This window comes from Archocentrus centrarchus, chromosome 21, assembly GCF_007364275.1.
Source record: "Archocentrus centrarchus isolate MPI-CPG fArcCen1 chromosome 21, fArcCen1, whole genome shotgun sequence".
Lineage (NCBI taxonomy): Eukaryota > Metazoa > Chordata > Actinopteri > Cichliformes > Cichlidae > Archocentrus > Archocentrus centrarchus.
The window spans coordinates 22,183,301-22,205,212 of NC_044366.1; the positions used below are offsets into that span (position 1 = coordinate 22,183,301).

Consider the following 21,912-nt stretch of genomic DNA (forward strand, 5'->3'; position numbering starts at 1 on the left):
AAAAAGCAAATATGCGATACTGAAACCACAGAACAGGATACCCTCCACCCCTTGGCTGCTCCTAGAAATTCTGTCCATAAAACTGAACAGACTCTAACAAAGGGCGGACCTGCCCAACACCACCAGGAAAGTGTTTGACTTATTGCAAATCAAACTCTAACAAGAGGGGAAAAAACAGGGGGAAAGTGTAAGTTGTGATTTTGGCATACCTGTAATTTAAATGGTGGTGAGTTGGTGGGCAGATGCTTCTGTTTGAACATTAATGCAGCCAGCTCGTGGGGCCAGATGTTGCTTATACCAGTCTTGCTGTAGCTTGCCATCCAAACTGTAAAGTCTGTTTTACCACTGTAGCTTTGTTTTTAATGAATTCATATCATGCTGATTATGCTTTAACTGCATGTACTATGACATATTTTTCACCTATACATGGTAGTGCATGCTCTTAACAGCTTAAAGCACTGTACTGTAAATAGATGATATCAGAAATATACAGTGTGGCCAGGATACTTCAGGTCCTGGTTCGTTCCTATCTGTGCATGTTGTACATGTCTGCGTTGTGATTCATTTCACAGGGTAACATCTAGCATTAAGATAATTACTTAAAAAACATAATTAATAACTCATTACATGTTACTCACTGATAAACAAAGGATATTACTATTATTCATCTGCAAAAACATCTCATCACATGAAGCCATTCTTTGTTAAGCAACCAGCAAACAGGTTCACATACGTCACGCCAATTATGAGGAAAACAGGTGAGGCAAAATGGGCGAAATAGGTGACTCCCGGCTTATTAGCAGTGTAAAATGTCACCAAACAAGTTAAACACATTAAACCTTTTTTAACCTGGCAGATTTGAAACCAGGCTGAAGAAATGATCTAATTGCAGCCCATTTCTATGAGAATGCTGACACAGGTTTCACTGCACAGGTACCCTGTACTACCATGATTAAAATGAACAAAATATTTATTGTGTTTCATCCATGCTGTGTCTAATTTGTTGCATTTGAGATTTTTAAGATACTCAGTAATTAATTGGTGATGCTAAATTGCCCATAGGTGTGAATGTGAGCGTGAATGGTTGTCTGTCTCTCTGTGTTCGCCCTGCGACAGGCTGGTGACCTGTACAGGGCGTACCACGCCTCTCGTCCTACGGCAGCTGGGATAGGCGGAAGAGAATGGATGGATGGATGGATGGATGGATGGATGGATGGATGGATGGATGGATGGATGGATGGATGGATGGATGGATGGATGGATGGATGGATGGATGGATGATATTTAATAATATCAGTGTCCACTGAAAGCTGTTTTTTTTTTTTATTATTATTTCTTGCTGTAACAATAGCGCTAACCATTGCACCATCATTCTTCTTCTTCTTCTTCTTCTTCTTGTGGCTGCTCCCTTTAGGGGTCACCACAGTGCATCATCTGTCTCCATCTCACCTTATTTCTAGTATCCTCTTCTGTCACCCCAACCTTCTGCATGTCCTCCTTCATTCCATCCATGAATCTTCTCTGTGGTCTTCCTCTTTTTCTCCTGTTTTGCAGCTCCATAATCAGCATCCTTTGTCTAATATATCCACTGTCTCTTCTCTTCACATGTCCAACATGCCACCCTTAAAAAAAATGCTTAAGAGGTTCAAGAGAAAGAAATATTTATGATTTCCCATTAAGCATATTTCTGTTCTCACAGGAACCATTTCCCTTCCCCTGCACCTGGCTGATGAACAGGTCTGTCATGCTGAACAGAGACAGACCAGCTGTTAAACCAAGATATCTGTAATTAGTAAGAGCAATCCAAACTAGCTATAATACTGAATTTCAATTCACTGTACTGTTATACATTACAGCAATGTGTTACTGTAACTTTACAGCCCAAAACACGCTTACAGAATCTGTTACAAACTGTTCTTTTATGCATGAAATACCAGTATAAAGTCACAGTTTTTTTTCTCCCAGATGCTGAATGCTGTTCGGGGACAGTGTTGTATAACAAACAAAGCTATGTAGGAGAAAATGTGTGCAGTTTTTCCCCCTTCAGAGGCTATAGAGGTCTGTGATGCCCTCTGGGCACTGTGGTCATTAAGAGCTTTAGTTTATATTTATGTAAATGAGGAAATGAGGTTAATGTGTGTGATTTGCACTGGAGTTTTTCAGTCTGTTCAGTTCTTCAGGATTCAGGAGCCAGGAGAGAATCTGGAGCAGAAACAGAAGCGGCAGGTGGGGGATTCAGCATTCACTCTCTCCAAAGGGACTTTGTCAAAACATATGGGAAACAATAAACAGATTTTGGCAACCAGCACAACTGTAAACTGTATCCCTCCCAAAAAAGTGCAAAGGTTAGCCTCAAACTGCTACAGTCTCCCCGAGGGGCCTGAGTGTGACGCACAACAGAAATCAGAGCAAACGGCTGCTCTGCCCGCCGTTCGTTTGACTGTTTTTCCCCTCTCTTTGATTCAGTAATTCTTTGGCTATTGGCCTGCCAATCAGTATACATTCCAGCTATGCCTGCCCTGGTTAAGATGACTTTTCTTCCATCTGTCTCCTTGAATAACGGCCATTGAACAGTGTGATAAAAGCATGGCGCAGGGAGGAGATGAGACGGGGCTGGGGTCTTCGTTTCAGACACATTTCTGATTTATATGTTTTGACGGAGGAGTGACGCAAAATGAGTAAGTTAAAACTAGGACGCGGTTTCTTCCTGTCAGCTACGTCTGTTCTTACTTCACAGTCTGCAACAAAAACCTCTCACACTGTTTTCCACTGGGCTGTGTTCCTGTTGGCCAAAGTGGCATTTCCTAACAGGAATCCCGGGACTCCTTTTTGGAGAGGAAACTGAGTGTTCTTAAGGGGAAAGTCACCTAAAACAGGAACCACAGTTGCTGTGCAATCAATCTGACCTTGGTGCAGTTGCACAGAAGTATTACTCACTGTATATAAAGGCTAAATACTCAAGTGGAAAACCAGCTGTTTGTCTTTAAGAAGAGTTGTGTAAGCGCTGCTGATGGATGAGGCTGCGGGCTGTCAATGTGGTAAAAAGATTAAAACTAAATGGATATTTCACTTTCATTATCAAACCAGATTCCACGTGTGTGTGTGTGCCAGCTGTCGTCACAAAGGAGCCCAGCAAGAGAAACATGCGAGTTGGTCAAAAAATGAGACAGGCTCTACTGTTTATACACATTATAATGACAGATATATTGAATTAGAAGTGCATTTGGACTGAAAGCTATGTTCAGTCCTCAAACAACATGTGCTGTCTACTTCTGTCTTACAGCTTCTCTGTGAGGATTTGCAATAGTGCTGGACTGCAAGGGCATTTTTGTCAGACAGTATAAAAGATGAGCGTAGCCAGCATGATATTAAGATGCTGTTATGATGCCTCAAAATGGGATTTTTCATGGTTATCATCCTGAGGTTTTGAAATCCTGGACAGCTCTCCTTTCTGACCCTAATATACACCTTAACTTACAACATGCACTTCATGTTTTATTCAATATGACCTAAAACTAATGGGTAAGCCCATAAAGTCATCAGGAAAGAATTTACTGAGGTTAAAAGACCTTTAACTCAGTATTGCAGGACCACATGACACACACAGGCCAAGGGTGGTCATCTACTAACCAGAAGGATGGTGATCTGAACCCCAACTTGCTCTCAATGCATTGGTGTGTGTGTGTGTGTGTGTGTGTGTGTGTGTGTGTGTGTGTGTGTGTGTGTGTGTGTGTGTGTGTGTGTGTGTGTGTGTGTGTGTGTGTGTGTGTGTGTGCGTGAGATACAAAAGTCCTTAAGGGCATACAATACAATGCTGTAATGTAATAGTAGACTTCATTGTCCTTTTAGAAATTACATTTGTATCTTATGGCAACTGTAAAAAAAAAAAAAAAAATCAGAAAATGATGTCACAATTGCAAGCATTACATACATTAAAAGCAAAAAAAAAAAGGCTTTGTAACAACAGCAACAACTTCATAAAAAATGAACTGGGTGCAAGCAACACATATGGCATGTGTCACTTACAGTGCTCAGTATGTCTCAGTTTGTCCCATTTATCATAATTAAGAAATAAGAAAAAACAGCTGTAAATATATGTGCATATTTTTATGAGCATTAAAAACAAAGCAAAAAAATTATGATATAATTAATCTGTGGAGGGGTGGAAGGCCAAAAGTTCTGGTGAAATTGAATCTTCTCAAATAGATCTGCATTTGTGTGTACATGAAAACAAACCTGAAAATAAAAATTTGTTTTCTTACATCCATAAGCTGGACTCTAACATTGCTGTGCACTGGGCTTATATATTTATATTTGTTATATTTGTTTGTTTTTTGTATCTAAAAATTCAAATAACATTTTTCTCAAAATGCAGAGAACAAAATGTAAAATTCCAATCTAAACACCAAAATAAAATATAAATAAATATTCAGCAGGATCCATCCATCCATCCTCTGCCACTTATTTGGGTTCAGGTTGTGGGCAGCAGTCTAAGCCGGGATGCCCAGACCTTCCCACCTCCTCCAGCTTATCCAGGGGAACACAGATGCACTCCCAAGCCAGCTAAGAGACATAATCCCTCCATCGTGTCCTGGATCTGCCCTGGGGCATCCTCCCAGACATGCCTGACACACCTCACCTATGAGTCATCCAGGAGGCATCCTAATCAGATGCCCAATCACCTCAACTGGCTGCTTTGGAATTCAAACTATTATCCTTCAGTTTAGTAAATACCTGGCAGCTGTCATTTCAATGCCATTTAATTTTATAATAAAAATATATTTCAGGTATGAAGGTAAGGTATGAAATGATCAATTACTTTAAAAAATTTGAGTGAATGTGTAATTTGTGTTTGTCTGTGAATGTGTCCCCCCATGAATGGTGCTCACTGAACTTTGACAATAATTGCCGTCCTCACTCGTAAGCCAAAGATGGTTTCTAGCTACTCAGTATGCAGACTGCAGGGATGCTGGAGTGGCTCTCTAGACACGGCGTATTCGTCATCATTAAACATTTAACTGTGCTATTTTCAACTTTATTGATTTCCCAAAGAGGATTTGCAATGATAATGGCTCAGAGGTCGAACCATTTACTGCCTTGATGCAAGTGTAACTTTCTTGGTGAGGGGTCGTGACTGCAGGTGTGTGTGATCCAGTGACTTCACTCAAGTGGGTCAGATAATGGTGGCCAGGAGGTGTGATGGGCTGTACCAGCAGGGCTGTTAGTGACACTGTCACCCGCACAGAGGGATTTGTGGCCTGTGTGTAAGTAAGTGACATAACTGAAGACAACAGGCCAGTGACGGGAGCTCTCCGTCACTGCCAGTAGTCGTGCACTGGCTCAGAAACAATGGGATTCAATTTGTACCACTTAGACAGAGACGTGTCATTCACACCCCAGTCTGTGTTCTCTGTGTGTGTCACTGTCGAGCATGTGTTGACAAGCACATCGATTACGTCTTTCCTGCATATCTCAGCATCCTCCATCTGATTTCTTGCACACTAAACAGAAAGTAGGCAGTCATTTTTATCATAGCTGGATAATCTCTGAACGCAGGTGTGAGAGTTGATGTGCTTGTATGTACAACATAATATATAACCTTTGCACGAGGGAGATCAGCACTTATGCGAGTGTGACAACACTAAGAGTCAAGGACAGAGCTCTCAAACCTGCAGCTGCAGAGCTGCATGGAGCTCTTTTGTCCATTTTGTCTATTTTCTCAGTTAAAATATATGCCATACATATGTGTATGTACTGTTTTTAAAACTATTGGGTTTCTGTATGTTTTATTTATTATCATAGTAGCTTTAATTTGACTCATTTGCACAAACACAGCATTCAAAGTGGCCTACGCAGCTTTATATCTGCTCCAAATCAAAATAGGCCTATACAAGCTAATTGGTTTTTCCTCCACTTTAGAATTGTTCCATGAAAAGGAAACAATTTTTTTTTATTTTAAGTCTATAATTTCATAAATGCAACAAAAACATGGTACTATTCTAAGAAATGTGCAAAGTTAAACTAACCAATACTCATAAATAGACCAGAGCAGCAGAGTAGTTGCATGTGGTTATAGATTTAAATGTTTACACCTCTTAGTAACGGGCTGGGTAACCTTCATTATAAGGTTCTTATATACACTATATTACCAAAAGTACTCACACGTCTGCCTTCACACACATATAAACTTGAGTGACATCCCATTCGTTATCCATAGAGTTTAATATGATGTTGGCCTACCCTTTGCAGCTATAACAACTTCAACTCTTTCTGCAAGGTTTAGGAGTGTTTATGGGAATTTTTGACCATTCTTCCAGAAGCACTTTTGTGAGGTCAGACACTGATGTTGGATGAGAAGGTCTGGCTTTAATTCTTCCCAAAGGGAAGGTCAGGACTTTGACTTGGCCATTGCAAACCCTTTTCTTTTTCAGCCATTCTGCTGTAGATATGCTGCCGTGCTTGGAATCATTGTCCTGTTGAGTGACACAGTTTCTGCAAAGTTTTGGTCTCACATTTGACTCTAGAATACTTTGGTGTACAGAGGAGTTTATGATTGATTCAATGACTGCAAGGTGCCCAGGTCCTCCAGCTGCAAATCAAGCCAAGATCATCACCCGTCCACCACTGCGCTTGACAGTTGTTATGAGGTGTTTGTTCTGATGTGATGCATTTGGCTTTCTTCAAACATGGCGCTGTGCATTATGGCCAAACATCTCTACTTTGGTCTCCATCTTTTGTTCCAGAAATCCTGTGGTTTATTCAGCTGCAGCTTTGCAAACCTAAGCTGTGCTGCAATGTTCTTCTTAGAGAAAAGGAGCTTTCTCCTGCCAACCCTTCCAAACAAGCCATGAGTGTTCAGTCTTTTTCTAATTGTACTGTCATGAACTTCAACACTTAACATGCCAACCAACATCTGTAGAATCTAACACGTAGACACTGGGTTTTCTGCAGACCCTGGTTGCTATTTACCCTCTTAATTCTTACAGAAGCAACAAGGGTGCATTTAGTTTTTACAGGACTGCATGTGGTAATAACTATTAGAACTGTTTGTGAATGTATCTCCCGTGAGTTCCCTTTTGGTCCTTTATTTTATATTTACTAATTCTATAATAAATTTATGTGTATGCACAAAGTACATTAATATTTCTACGTGTCCTTGCATATATATATATATATTACTTTCTATGTGGTACATACTGTAATTTATGTAAAGTTAGTAAAATATTTTATGGTGTGCTCACTGCCTGAGGTGTCTCTCTTCAAACCATGCAGTCTGTGGTTCAGACAGAGTTGTGCAATCTTGCATGCAGCCACTGCTTGAACACTGTTTGAATAGCGGCTATGTGAGCTTGCAGAGCGGTCAGCCTGCATGAGGGTCAGGGGTTTGAGGCTCAGGGTTGACGACCAAATGGGGGAAAGGGAGACGTAAGAAAGGCAGAGATGGAGAGTACAGAGCTCAAAGTGCTGCTGACCTGTTAAAGCGAGTGGAAAAAAGTGGACTTTTCCGAACACGGAGATGCTTGAGTGAAGGTCACAGGCTGATTTAATGTTTCTAGTCATTATGTAGAAAATGCTCAGATATTTTTACTCACTCAATCTTTATGCTATTTTAGTGGCTGCAAAATAGGAAGTGACATATGGAAAAAAGAGAAATAACAGAAAAGGATGCATTCACCATTGTGCGTCTTCCTTCCCATGTCTCACAAACAGTGGTGCACAGACAACCTCCTGTTCACACAGAATAAAGGACACTGCACCTGTGTGCTCACTGAGTGTTGTGTGACGTCGTTTGTGTGCAGTGGAGTTTGTAATTACAGATATGACACATAATGTTATAGACAGGGTTAGTTTGTGTGCGTCCAGTTAGTGTTTGCTTTATTTTCTTTCCTCCTAATTTGATGACGGCACAAGACATCTTTGGGTTACATTTATGTTCATATTAATGTCTTCCTTTCCAAATGGCATATACAAAAGTGACTGAATGATTATGGTGGGTGTGTGATCTCTTTGTGGAGACATTACCTGAGAAAGATCAGAGCTTGCATCTGCTACTATTATCTATGATTATTTGTGGGTTCGCAGAACAAGTCCGACTGAGATTTAGTGATTGGGCACATCGCTATTGCAGCTTATTGTTTGCAAACCAAACCAGGAACTGTGTCGCTAATTACCTGAAGGAAAGCTTTTCAGTCAGAGATACAAACGTCAGTTTCACAAGATCTTATCTCCCTTCCTTAAGTCTCAGTTGCCTGACAGCTGCTCCCAGCCAACAAGTGTCCCAGCACCTACCTCCACCCCCCGCCCCGGCAATCCACAAAATGCAGTTTTTACACTTTTTTTTTTGCACAAACAAGAAAAAAATGTGTTCATTGCTGACCTTTACAGATGCTTGTAGGAACATCTGTTTTCCATGTGCATCTAATTCACTGTGATGATACCAGAAAAACTGAACATATAGTTTTCCTTTAAGCTTCATTCAACACAGGGCAAATCCTCTGATTGCAAAAAGACTCTTTTGTAGAGAGTATAAAAGAACCTATAGTGACATCACCCACTGGTTCTCCTTTCAAAGCCTCAAAACCAAACTTGACGAGGAAGGGGCGGGTCTGTCTGTAAAACCATACCCAGATAATACGCCTGTCTGAAATCAATCATGACGAGATGGACTCAACTTTTGATTCAAAATGTGCAACTGAGCCCATAAACTCATAAGAAAAGTGTTTACAGGGGTTAGTGCCAAGGGCTGTTTTCCCATAGACTTCTATTGGACCAGAAGTCTATGGATGGTGTCGCCCTCTGATGGCCATTAAAGAGAATGCAGGTTCAAGACACTAGCTGGAAGCTACATGCAGCATTCTTTTTTTCCTATTTTCACAGATTTTTTTTTTGCCTTTTTATTAGATAGTGAACAGAGACAGGAAAATGGGAGAGAGAGAGAAAGAGAGAGAGGGGTGGGGGGGAGACAGGAGCTAAGGGCCACAGGTCGGACGCCTGCACCACAGCCATGCAACGTACATGGTCTCCTGCTCACCCACTTAGCCAGCTCCATTGTTTATATTTTCTGTGGTTGTATGAGAAAGGTTGTAAGCTATATTAGAAAAAAGTCAAAGAAAACAAACAAAATAATCTTGTGAACCATTAAGAGGTCTGACTCCCCAAATTCAGCCATGTGCATACTGTAATGTCCCTGAAAATTAAACTGTGAACACTCTCCACAGATGCATTGTACTAGCATTTAAAGGTCATTTAAGTGTTCAGAAGCCCCCCCTGCTGTCTGTGGTGAAACATTAAATCTCTGATTGCTTTTAAAGGTCTGTTTTGTGACTTAAAACTCACCCTCCTTGATTGGTAGATTCCAGCCTGTGGGCCCGAGGCAAACAATTAACCTCCAATTCTGCAATTATTCCCAGCAGGCAAAGGAATCATTGAAAGACTGAGAGGACCTGAGCTGGAAGTGCGTCATACTTCATTTTTGAACGCACCGACTGTTTTTAGTCGCCAGTCACACACTGGCAGCAATCTGCAGCACTTTGGAGAACCTGTTGATTCTGAAAATGGTTTCATTTTCTCATTGCGTCAAGAAGCAGCCAGATCTAAACAACGATCTTTCCAAACCAAATAGACCTGCACGCAGACATACAGTAATGTTGGGTAAAGAAACTCGCCCAGACATTAAAGATTGTAGTGATTTAAAACAAGGAAATACAAGTGTGAAAGCCCGTCTGTCTTTGTGACTCTGACACTATAAGTGACTAGAGTCAATTTATGTGATTTTCATCCCTTCGGCTTTGTGATAAAAAGTTTAAATTGTGCGTCTGATAATGCGGATAACCACTTTCTTGTGGCGGTAATAACACAGTTCATTTTCCACCTAAAAATATTTTTATAGCTGCTTTGGAAGGCTTTTCCTCACTACTTAGTATTTCACTCAAGGGGCTACTTTACCCAGTTTGAGTTTCTGAAAATCCACAGGTAAGCACTTTCATGGACACAGCCTGGTGTTAATGACAGAAAGAGACCAGCGTCATCATGGGATGCTGTCTCTGCCTGCTGATGATGACACATCAGGCGAGGCTGTGATGTGCAGAGGACAGTCAGGGACAGTGTGACAGTGGTTTTCCATCTGCTGTGATAATGGTTGTGCAATGACTGGTTTGCCCCGTTAGAGCGACAGTGTTGATGGTCAGTTTCCTGTGAGGGTCACCTTGTTAGTTTTCAAAAAAAGAAAAAGCTTTCAAAAGACAGGAAATAATCATGCAATGATGTAACACCTCGTTTTGTTGGGAAACAGTGTTGCAGGTATGTGATGGATTCCTTGATAACAACAGGTGAGACTGCAGGAAGGAAGCTGCAGGCTTTCAGTAAATAAACATGATTTCTCTTTAACTGTGCTCATTGTTGAGGTTTAAGTTTCGAAATGTGAAAACAGAAAAGCTGAGAAAAATGAGAGCTTAGCAGGAACAAATAAAACGTAAGTATAAAGTTTAAATATGGTATCAAGTTGTTTAGTGCCTCTCAGTGGTTGTTTTCTCTGTTTGTCCCGATTTTGCATCTGTTTGAAAGTTTTTAGTCATGTTGTATCTTTTGTATTTGTTTGCCCCTTTTGTGCAGTTGTTTGGTATCTCTTTGTTGTCGACTGATTTTCTTAGAAGAAATGCTACAAGCACACACTTTGGATCAGGGCTGCCCTTGCTTCCTTGGGCCAGTCCCTAATCCACTCATACAGTCAAGAAGCTGACACTGAGTTACATTCTTTTCTTTGAATTAAGAGCTTTCACAGTAAAATAAAACTACCATGGTGGTGGTGCTTGGTGCAAACTCAGTAAAGTAGGCAATATCATTAACCTCAATGTTCTTCTCACCACTAACAGCTGCACTTTTACAGGAAGCCCATTGATCCAGTTAACCAGCTTGTTTGTTTAACGATAATTTATATCGTGATATCAAGATATTGTTTTAAAGCCAAGGAGTGGCATTAAGTGAGCACCTTGGTGAAGAATAAATCACTGGCTGAAGGTCAGGAGCTTGAACTCTGTGTTCCCAGGAGGAACTGAAAACAGAGAGGTGCACCCCTGGCCTGCCTGAGCCAATACTGCCTCCCTCTGGTCTAATGAGGCATTACACTTCAAGGTAGAGTACTGAATAGAATTAGATTTATTCATAGATATGAGAGAAATGTTCAGTAAGAAAAGCACAAGCCAATGTTTGTGCAGTGGAGTTTTCATTTCACATATGTGCAGCTGTAACTCTAAGATTTCTTGTAGGTAAAGATGAATACAGATGGATTTTGTCCTCTTTTGCAGATGAATGTGAAATAAAAATCTAGTGAAATCTAGAAGGGGGAACAAACAAAATTTAAAAAATAAAGAATCTGAAACTAGAAGGGCACTCAGCAGAACGCATACCTCCTTAACCCCAAATTTTCTATGTGCCAGTAATAAGCTGCAATAGATCCCACCAAATGCTGTCATCATAAATTACTAGATGACAAAGATTAGAAATGTATTTTATTAGTTTTTAAAACTGTAAAATATGATTTATTTTTATTTTAAAAATTTGATTCCCATGAACATATAATAATATATACAGTCTGGATATATTCTCTTCAGTTTGTGTAGCCTGATAGCATCCACTAAAAAAAAAAAAAATTGCAGATATATGAATTGTGCATGTGTGTTATTTTTGTGTAGGGTTGGAGTCCACTTTGCATTATTGTATTTTAATTTAAAATAGAAAAATACAATGAATTATCAACAGTAATTGTTTATACCTGAGAACCAAATTTAATTGATAGATGAACAAATATTTTTTTTTGTTTGTTTGTTTTGGGGGGGGGGGGGGGGGGGGTGACTTGACGTTTTACCTTGAAAACCAAATCATATCTCCTTGGTCCCCTAAATTGTTCCACAAAGTTTCATCAATTATGGTTCAGAGGTGAGAACTTATGTGATGGCTAACTTACACTTACATGTGCAGGTTAAATCATGTATATTAATCTTTATGCCAACAACGTGACGTTTATGAACTTTATGCATTTAACATTTGCATTTAAACAAAAAAAAACAAGCTTCACAGAGTGCTTTGCTAGTTTAGCCTCAAATCATCTCTACAGAAGAAGCAGATACTTTGTCTTTTCACTGCACACATTTTCCTTTTCAAGAAAAAAAAAATGATGACAATATTTTCAATTTTTTCATCACTGTAGCAACAGCAGCAATGTGTTTTCTTATCTCAATTTTTTACCACTCCTCCCTCCTCTCTACGGTGGTATATGTTATGATTTCGATGAAACTGCAGGAGATCACGTGCTCTCTGTGAGCAGGCAGCAAAATCCGTGTTAAACAGCACACGGTCACTGGGATGCGCTGCCTGACTCCTGCCTGCTCGCCTGCTCGCGCTCAGATGGAGAGCGGTCCTGCCCCTCGTGTGCAGTGATGTAGGTGAGAAGGTCAATCGCCGTCACAACGGCAATTAAAATCTGCCTCTGGAGGGCTGACCCATCGGCCTCGTCTGGACAGAGACACAAAACGGATGTTAAACTGCCGTTAGACACAAAAGACTGCTGCGGTTTGTTCACTATGAAAAACACTAAGATTCAGGTTTGAGATTAATTTCAAATTAATCAAACGGACATATTTTTACTTTCATTTACTAAATATTATAAAAACAGACCCCATTCAAATGATGAGTGAGCAAGAGATCAGTGAGGTTTGCTGTCCTTCAGAAACTTGAGTGATCACATAATTTAAAAAAAAAAAAAATGAAAATGCAAATTTGGCAACTGCTCCAAAATAAAGTAGATTAAATGCATCTAAGATTTCTGATAACAGAAAAATAGAAGAACATTTCCCATTGGGAATGACATTTAGAAACCAGACAACAGTTACTGCACATAAAATGTGCTGCATAAACACTATTAAGGAAATGGATTTTCTCACATTGGATCTGATGGTGAACCACGAGGGCGAAGTTATCAGTTTTGAGGATATCAGAAAGCTTCCCCAGGCTGTCTGTCAAGTGCACCTGAAGGCACAAGTGTAGGAAGATTAGACAAGCATGTCAAAATGTTACGTCAAAGGTTGCCAGGAACTCCAGAGGTCTAACTGACCGATTTGAAGTCCTTGAGGAGCACCGTGCTAACAGCAGCTGAAAGGTCAACCTTTCCTGCCAACAGAGAGGACAGAACGGTCCTCAGAGTCACCATCCCCAGGATCGCACTGTGGAAATGCACAGAACCCACAAACTCCCATCAGATACAGGTGATGAGAGGACAAAACATAGTCTCTCAGTCTGCTTATGTCAACAAAATGTCAAATGTAAACATTAAGATAGAAAGTACACAGTCAAACTGGATGATCAATCAATAGCATGTTTATCTTCAGACAGGATCACGCTGAGTTCTCAGACCAGATCCAACTTAGATGGTTACACAGCCAAATAAAGATGCCTCACATGGGGCGTTACAAAGGAGAGATGAGGTGTAATGTGTGTCCATACAGCTTTCAGACTTCCAGCTGCCCACATCTTCAAACTTCATACCTGCAAAGTTTAACATCTGCATCTTTTTGTGATGCTATCATATTCAAAGTTACATCTAAAAATAAACTCACAACCAGAGGCGGCAGCGCTGCTCGAAGAAAAGCACTGATGACTTAAATGAACCCAGAAAGCATAAATAATCATTAAGGTTATAACAGATTGGGGGAATACAACCTCCAGACATGTTTGGTTTTTGGTTGGAGGAGGTCCAGTTATATAGCTGAAAAGGGTTTATGGTGAAATAAAGACAAGCAAAAAAATAATAAAATTAGACAAAACCACATGTGAAAACTGTGATATCATCCATAACTTCAGTTTCCTCCACCATCAAGTCGAGAACAGTGACAGGCTTCAGTATGAAAACGACCTCTGGAACATCTGCTGAGCATTTACCTGCCCTGCACAAGTGAAGATGATGGAAGGATACTGAGGCTGAGATCTGTTTGTCTGAAATCTGCATGGAGACTCCTGTTCCTGTAAGTTCATATTAATACGGTGCATTCATAATATTAGCCTATATACAGAAGATGACACATACCCTGACTCAGTGACAACCGGTACCTGATCCAGACCGTTCTCCTTTAGGATTTCTGTGGCTTTTTGACAAGACACAGAATGTGTGACAGTGAGGGGGGCAGACAGGTACAAACTCTGGACAGTCAGGTTCCACCACCTTGAAGACAGAAAGATGAAGGGGTTAGCATCCATCATACTCTGCTGAGGGGTATGAGATGTAGCTGATTTTTTTTGTTTTTTTTTTTACCAGGGTCTTAGGTCCGTTTGAGAATCCATGCAGAGGAAGCCTTTCTCACACATCCACTGATCCCTCAGGAACTTTGACCTGGAGGTAAAAATCAGTGAGTCTGAACAGGTGTGCTGAAGTTTAGTCAGGCTTCCACCTAAAACTTGTTTGATTCTAGACAATCTGTTACTCATCAGTGCTTTTCATACTTTTTAAAAAAAAAATTTTTTTTAACTACTGATATCTTTATTGTGGGACTTATCCATTAGGAATAGGACATGACTATATGACTGTACATGACTGTTCTTTTATAATGCAAATGCTCAAAAGAATTCTTTGGGATTTAGTCTTCGGAAATTTTGATATTTTCTTGCAACGACTTTCACATTTACAGTTCCTTAATATTATTATCGCTGCGGCCGGAACCATGAGTATGACATATCTCGTACATGTAGTTGCGCACAGAGTCGGCCAGGATGACCACACAACGCTGTCCCTCCTCCAGCTGCTGAGCCATCTTCACAGCTGCCACCATCACTGAGCCAGAGCTGCCGCCTGCAGACAAATGGGCAAATCGATCAGTGCATAGTTAAAGTGAACCTACCACACTTCACTGACATGAACTTACCGCACAAAAGACCCTCCTCTCTGATCAGTTTGCGTGACATAAGGAACGTTTCTGCATCAGTTGATTTGTACCACACATCAACAATCTGTACACATTTATGAGAGAAAGATGTTTAGCTAAAATATTCAGTGTACAAACGTGCACGCCAACAAAAATACTCACAGATCTGTCCAATACTGTGGGGATGAAGTCATATCCGATGCCCTCCACTTCAAATGGAAACTTTTTATTCCCCTCTTCTGAGCCAACTAGAACAGACCCTTCAGGATCCACACCAACTATCTAAAAACAGATAAGAGGAATTAAATAGGTGAAAATGTTTGATGGAGCTGCGGTACATGCATAGTTTCACTGGTGAATATGCAGGATTGGCTGTTTAGAGAAAACACTGAGTGTGAGTCAGAAACTATGAGTTTCATGAATACAATAAATGAAACACCATGCATTAAAAATTGTGGAATAGGTTGTTTATCTTGCCTTGACATTGGGACATCTTTCCTTTAACTTTCGAGCAACACCAGTGAGTGTGCCACCAGTGCCGGCTCCAGCCACCAGCATGTCCAACTTACCTAAAAACAAAAACATATATTTCCAAACTACCAATAAAAGGTCTATATCTATATATGGATTAGAATTAACACCTAATCAGTGAATGTAAGATAAGATAATCCTTTATTTGTCCCACATTGTGGGAAATTTGCAAGTTATGGGAATCTTGAGGGTTTAACAAAGAGGACAAGCTATATGCCCTCATTCATGTCATAGGGCAAGAGGCAGGGTACACCCTGTAAAGGTCACCAGCCCGTCGCAGGGCGAACACAGACAGACAGACAACCATTCACACTCACACACCTATGGGCAATCTAGAATCACCAATTAACCTAACCCCAGTAACTGTATATCTTTGGACTGTGGGAGGAAACCGGAGTACCCGGAGAAAACCCAAATATAAAATGTATATCAAAAATGAATTACTGATAGGAAGGCAACAGCAACTCAAACCACCATGTTAAAACCCAGGTATGACAAAGAGCATTTCTAAAAGCACAACACATCAAACTGAAGTAGATGAGCTACAGCAGCAGAAGACCACACCGGGTGTCACTCCTGTCAGCTGAGAACAGGAAGCTGAGGCTACAGTTCACATGGGCTCAGCAAAACCTCTGAAGAGTCTCAATTTCTGCTGTGACACTGAGATGGTAGGGTCAGAATTTGGCATAAACAAGAATAAAGCATGGCTCCGTCCTGCCTGGTATCAGCAGATCAGGCTTCTGGTGGTGGTGTAAGGGTGTGGGAGAAGTTTTCTTTCCACACTTTGGGTTCTTTAGTACCAACTGAGCATTGATTAAACACCACAGCCAACCTGAGCATTGTTGCTGACCATGTCTCTCTTTATGACCACAGTGTACTCATCTTCTGATGACTGCTGATAAGAATTAACTGTAGTACAAAACTACAGCAGGAAGGTGTAACTAATGAAGTGGCTGGTGAGTGTAAGGTAAAGACCCTACAATTTTAGAGGGAAACCCAACAATCAGACAAGCCATCATGAGACAGCACTTGGTGACGGTGAGAAAGAAAAACTCCTTTTTAAGAGTCCTTATGCAGAACCAGGTTCAGAACATCTACTTCAACAGGTTGAGGGGTGAGAGGGAAGAGAAGAGAAAAGAGGAACATAGAAAAAACACTAACAACAAAACAAACTGCATTAATGACACTGGGAAGACCACTGATCACTTCTTTTCTCTCAAAATCAGATGTGGAACAAAACATGTACATAAGAGCATGTACAGTAAAAAAGATAAGTGTTTATCAGTCACTCAATAAGAAAAAAAATGTAAAAAGGGAAGCCCAAACCCTCGCACTGCTCCAGTATCTCCTCAGCTGTGGTGTCGTAGTGAGCCAGGGGGTTGCTTGCATTCCGATACTGGTCAAGGATGTGCGAGTTGGGGATCTTATTCTTTAGACACCAGGCCACACGTATATGGGACTCTGGTGAATCAAAAGCTGCAGCTGTGGGTGTGCGGACAATCTCAGCCCCAAGAGCTCTGAGTACATCCACCTAAGACACACAGGAAGATCAGTCGATTTCCAACACTGAAGAGATAAGGAGGTGTGCCCTTTAGTAGAGTCATCTACCTTCTCCATGCTCATCTTCTCAGGCATAACAATAATGCAGTGGTAGCCCTTTACTGCAGCTATGAGGGCGAGGCCAATACCTGCACAAAGAGCAAGAGTTTACACAAACAACCTTTTTCCTTCATTATGCAGCTGCAATACTGTGATCAGCTCATTCTCTCATTCAAGCTGATGCACCTGTGTTTCCGGAGGTGGGCTCAATGATCGTATCTCCTGGTTTGAGGATCCCGGCTCTCTCAGCGTCCTCCACCATGCGTAGGGCAATCCTGTCTTTCACGCTGCCTCCTGCACTGAAGAACTCACACTTGGCCACTAAACACAGTCACCCATAAAAAACAAAATAAACTGCATCACTGAGTGTGTGCAATATTGATTCAAAAAGTTGTATCATAATGTTATATCATACATGACAGATTTAATGTGCATTTTCAGTGACTGGGACTGAACCCGTGCCGGGAAAAGAATAACCACCCTCCTAGTTAACCTCTTAACATTTACCGGGTCACTGGAGACCCATCTACAGTAATTTGAGAGGGAACATCTTCAGGTTTCTGAAACAAAACCCATCTCTAACCATAGATAGATCACCAGCCACCTGTTAAGAGGTTAACAAGTACGAAAAGAACACGTCTGTCCTTCGTTAACTGGATCCTGGTTCCCACCAGCCTTTTTTTTATATTAAATAAATTCATTTTCATGAGTTTAAACAGGTGTAAAATGGTGTTTCTTAGGAGGCTAAGACTGAAAGATCTCACTTTTCAGCATTAATATACCAAAATCATAATCAATGCAGGAAAACCTTAATGGTGTTCGAGTTTCCGGCTGCATTTATTTGCAGGTGTTTTTCTCTCTGTTGGATGAAGGAACAAAGAGTCTTTCAGTTTCACTTCTCCATCCATGGGAGCGAGCTGCCTCCTCATACAAAAAACCCAACAGTTGCACAGGGAAAAACACAAGGCCACAAGCTACATGATACTTCAATGCTCCCTTTTTAACAGCTGAGCAGAATGCCAAGAGGGACACAGTGGGACTAAGAGCCCTAACTTAAAAGAACAGCAGCTCTTCCACTTGGAGGCATCAACCTAATATGTTAGCCTGCATGACACATCCCCTGAAAGAAGTCCTTTTACCAAAATATGGCAAAACCAGGTGAGACTTGACTCTCTTATCTGCTGCTGCTCAGCTACAGTCTCATCAAGGCAGTTCTTTTTTCACCCCACTAAGTACAGTAAACTTCTCAGCTTACTTGCTGTTCTAGGAGGGAGAACAATAAAGCTGCTGTTAGGAGATTTGAAGCATCTTCTATCTTGAATTGCAGATAAAAAAAGGACCCCATTTTTGCTCATTTTTTTTACAAGGACATATTAGGGTCATTGTGGGGTGAGCGAAGGGGATAATATTCAGAAAAAAAAACAAATTTCAATATTTTATGGAATAAAGTTGCAGATTTAGGAGAACATATTTCAATATGTATGGATGTATATAGCATGCCTTCAGTGGATGACCTAATTTAACTTATAGTCAGCTTTTCAATCAGAAGACACAATAGGGATTTCCTCATAACTGTAGTTTAGAATAACTGTGCGTCCACAAGCATCCAGAGTTTGCAAAGGCAGTGGGTTGAAAGGATGTTGCTGGTTACCGTCCATTTATACCTCCTCACTAACATTGGTATTGCCTGTTTAGTGGTGGAGCCTATCCCAGCTGTCACAGGGCCAGAGGCGCAGTACACCCTGGACAGGTCACCAGTCTGTCACCACTAACTGTGCGAGGAAGCAGGAGTACTTGGAGAAAATCCACACAAATACGGTGAGAACATGCAAACTGCACACAGAAAGGTCCCAGCCGAGGTGGATCCAAACCCCAGACCTTCTTGCTGTGAGGCAACAGTGTGCCACCTTGCTTCCCCCTTAACGCCTAGTGTATCAAATTTGATACATGTGTTTTTGAGACATAATACATAAAATACATTTTTAAGCAATAAATTGGAATAAAAAAAAAGCCAGATGTAGTAAATATGAACTTAAAAGTTATTTATGCAAATTATATATGTATATATATATATATATATATATATATATATTGTCAGAAGGTTCGATAAACAATCCATTTGTAAAGGTTAATCAATGTCAAAGTTATTGTGTGCAGAGAAGCTTATAGATTCTGCTTTTATTGATATCTAAATATGTGTGCGTGTGTCACATTTATACTCACAAATATCACACTTGAGCCCAAACTCTTTGGGGATTTTGTTCAAGCGAACGAGAGGTGTGTGTCCAATTTTCTCTAGGATGCTGGAGAGGATGCTGGCGGGCTTGGTTCTGTGATGTAAGAGACATTAGACAATTAATCAACAAGCTGAAATGGAGTTTGTCAAATCAGCATGAAATCTTGCTGGTGACTCAACTCTAGCTGCAAAGACTGAAGTGGATTGGGTCATTAGTTTTATTTCAGTGCATCCTCTCCTTACACCATGATCTCTTTATTTCTCCAGACTCTTACCGTGCTGAGCGGCTATGAGGTGACTCTGAAATTGGTGTACCCAGCTTCCAAGTGCATCGGCTGGTCAAATCAGGACGGATCCATGTCTTCTCATCGCGAGTTTCGTCCGTGTTCTCGAACTCACTCTCAGCGAATGATTCATCCTCATCTTCTCCACTGGCAGATAACCTGTCACCACTGGTCACAGCTGCTGCATCCTGACACAAACTGGAAGACGATTCACCACAAGTAATGTCTGCATTTGTTAGGATGGTTGCAGGTGCGCACGGAGAAGGAGTATCTTCTGAGGAGGGACTATCAGAACCAGAGGGCATGGTTCACCTGCAGTGAGATGAGAGATCACAGATTTACACAAAGACTTCTAACATTACCAGCTTGCAAACCCTTCTGTGTTATGGCAGATGAATTTGGCTCATGCTGGAGCATGTCATCAGCCGACACAGGTCACGAGTCCAAACAGAGAAAGACAACCGCACACTGTCACATCACCACCTATGGCCAGCTTAGAATCACCAATTACCCTAAAAAGCATGGCACAGTATGATCACTCAGACTTCACACAGAAAGGCCCCAGTCAGCAGGTTTGAACCCAGACTGCGTTGCTGTGAGGCGACAGCGCTAACCACCGCAAACCTGTGTCTCAGAGTTAATTAATAATTGGCACATTTTTGCTTTGCTGCAGGACCACAAACACTTTTTTAGGGCTTCTTTTCGCTCGAATTAATTATATCCAAGAAAAATGTATTCATGTCTTACATAATTTTTTGCTCTTTAATTAGTTAATCTTTTTGTAGCTAAATTATATTTTATAGGTTATAATGGCTCCATAGTGTAGTGGTTTACACAACTGCCTAGCAAGCAAACGCTCCCTGATTTGATTGTCACATTTTTGTATTTTCTTTTTAATTGGCCGCTGTAATTTCTTAACTTTTGGGACAAATATTTCTTATCTTAATTTATCTTTATTATCAATATGTTTGCCTCAGTCCATCTGGAGCTACTTTGAAAGTGTGCTGATCCTTAAAAGAAATATCAAAAATCAAAAACTATGAATTACAGAAATAAGACAGACATTTTTTTCACTTTTCTTTCTACACTGTAAACCCAAATTAGTCATCATTACTAAAGCCGCACGTGGTAAGTGATTGCACTGGGATATCTAGTTTTTACAAAATCAAAAACTAAAAAAAAAAATCAAGCTCTCTTTACATAAAGTCTTGTGTCCAAGATAATACATTACTAAAGAATTCAATGTTTTAAAATTAATGCTTACGAGTAATTAACTTAACCACTGATCATGTGTATCAGTAATCATTACTCATGTTTATCAGTTAGAATTATTAAATGGAAATTATAATCATAATCAATTTGTTTAATTTATATTTCACAAAAATTGTATATTACCTGTTGTTCTCCACATAAAAATGACAATTTATTTATTTTTCATAAATTTATTGTAAAATAGTGCAACAGTAACATTTTAAACATGTAAATATGCGTAAACATTTCAATGTGTGTAACATTTTAAACATTAATACAAAACTAAATCAGTTTAAAGTGCTTTACTTTGGAATCAGTGTGAAATTTAAAAATTTTAAATCTTGTACAAAGGGGAACATGCTTGCATAACATTATGAACTGAGGTAGCATTTATCATTCATTAATCTTGTCAAAAGCCTAGCATGGAACCTTTGAATGGCTTTGACAGAAACAGGTAAATTGCCTAAGAAGAATGAGCATCCCTACTTTGTATAGCTCTTTTATTTTGAATCCTTAATGATTAGACTAAAATAAATTAACTAGCATGGTGGCACATAACAATTAAAACAAGTAATAATGAACAGAAAAGTTTCTGTATGACAGTTTTTCAGTCTGTAAACTTCACCAACCCATACATTACAACAATTGTTCACATTTTAATGAATTATGTTTGTATTTTAAAGATAGCTACAAACTTAACTTCAGCATTAAAAACAAACTTCTTGCTGCTAAATAAGAATGAGAAAAAAATAACTTTTTCCATCTAACCAAAAATAAAAACCCTGCACCACTTACACAAGTAGTTGATTTTTCAGTGTCTGAATTCTCGGCTTCAACTCAGTACTTCCCAAATGAAAAAATACCTGTTGAATGAACAGGAGGGTATTTCTGATTTTCTTTGGGTAGTTTAGGTGGAGTCCATATGTGAGCCCAAAAAAGAAGACCCACAGCTTCTGGCAGGTTCTTCAGCTTTTCCACAACAACTTCACCCTCAATGACAATTTTCAGGCTCGCCGGGTGAAGATCTGATGTTGGGGGAGAGACACCTTCAGGATTCACCAACAACATCCCAACGTCCATTTGGCCAAAGGACTCATCACCA

The 21,912-nt window shown here is 40.2% G+C and overlaps 1 protein-coding gene across 1 annotated transcript; it reads right to left on the reverse strand.

Moving 5' to 3' along the window:
* Window positions 1–12,102: 12,102 nt before the first annotated feature.
* Window positions 12,103–19,864, reverse strand: cbsb (cystathionine beta-synthase b). The gene is made up of 14 exons (XM_030758344.1): window positions 19,551–19,864; window positions 19,263–19,369; window positions 17,226–17,360; window positions 17,049–17,128; window positions 16,767–16,971; window positions 15,387–15,478; window positions 15,072–15,191; window positions 14,910–14,994; window positions 14,731–14,836; window positions 14,303–14,380; window positions 14,078–14,212; window positions 13,109–13,217; window positions 12,939–13,023; window positions 12,103–12,510 (listed from the first exon to the last, which is right to left on the reverse strand). The coding sequence occupies exons 1-14, from the start codon at window positions 19,862–19,864 to the stop codon at window positions 12,353–12,355; spliced, it is 1,809 nt and encodes a 602-aa protein (XP_030614204.1). The 3' UTR covers window positions 12,103–12,352.
* Window positions 19,865–21,912: the final 2,048 nt, after the last annotated feature.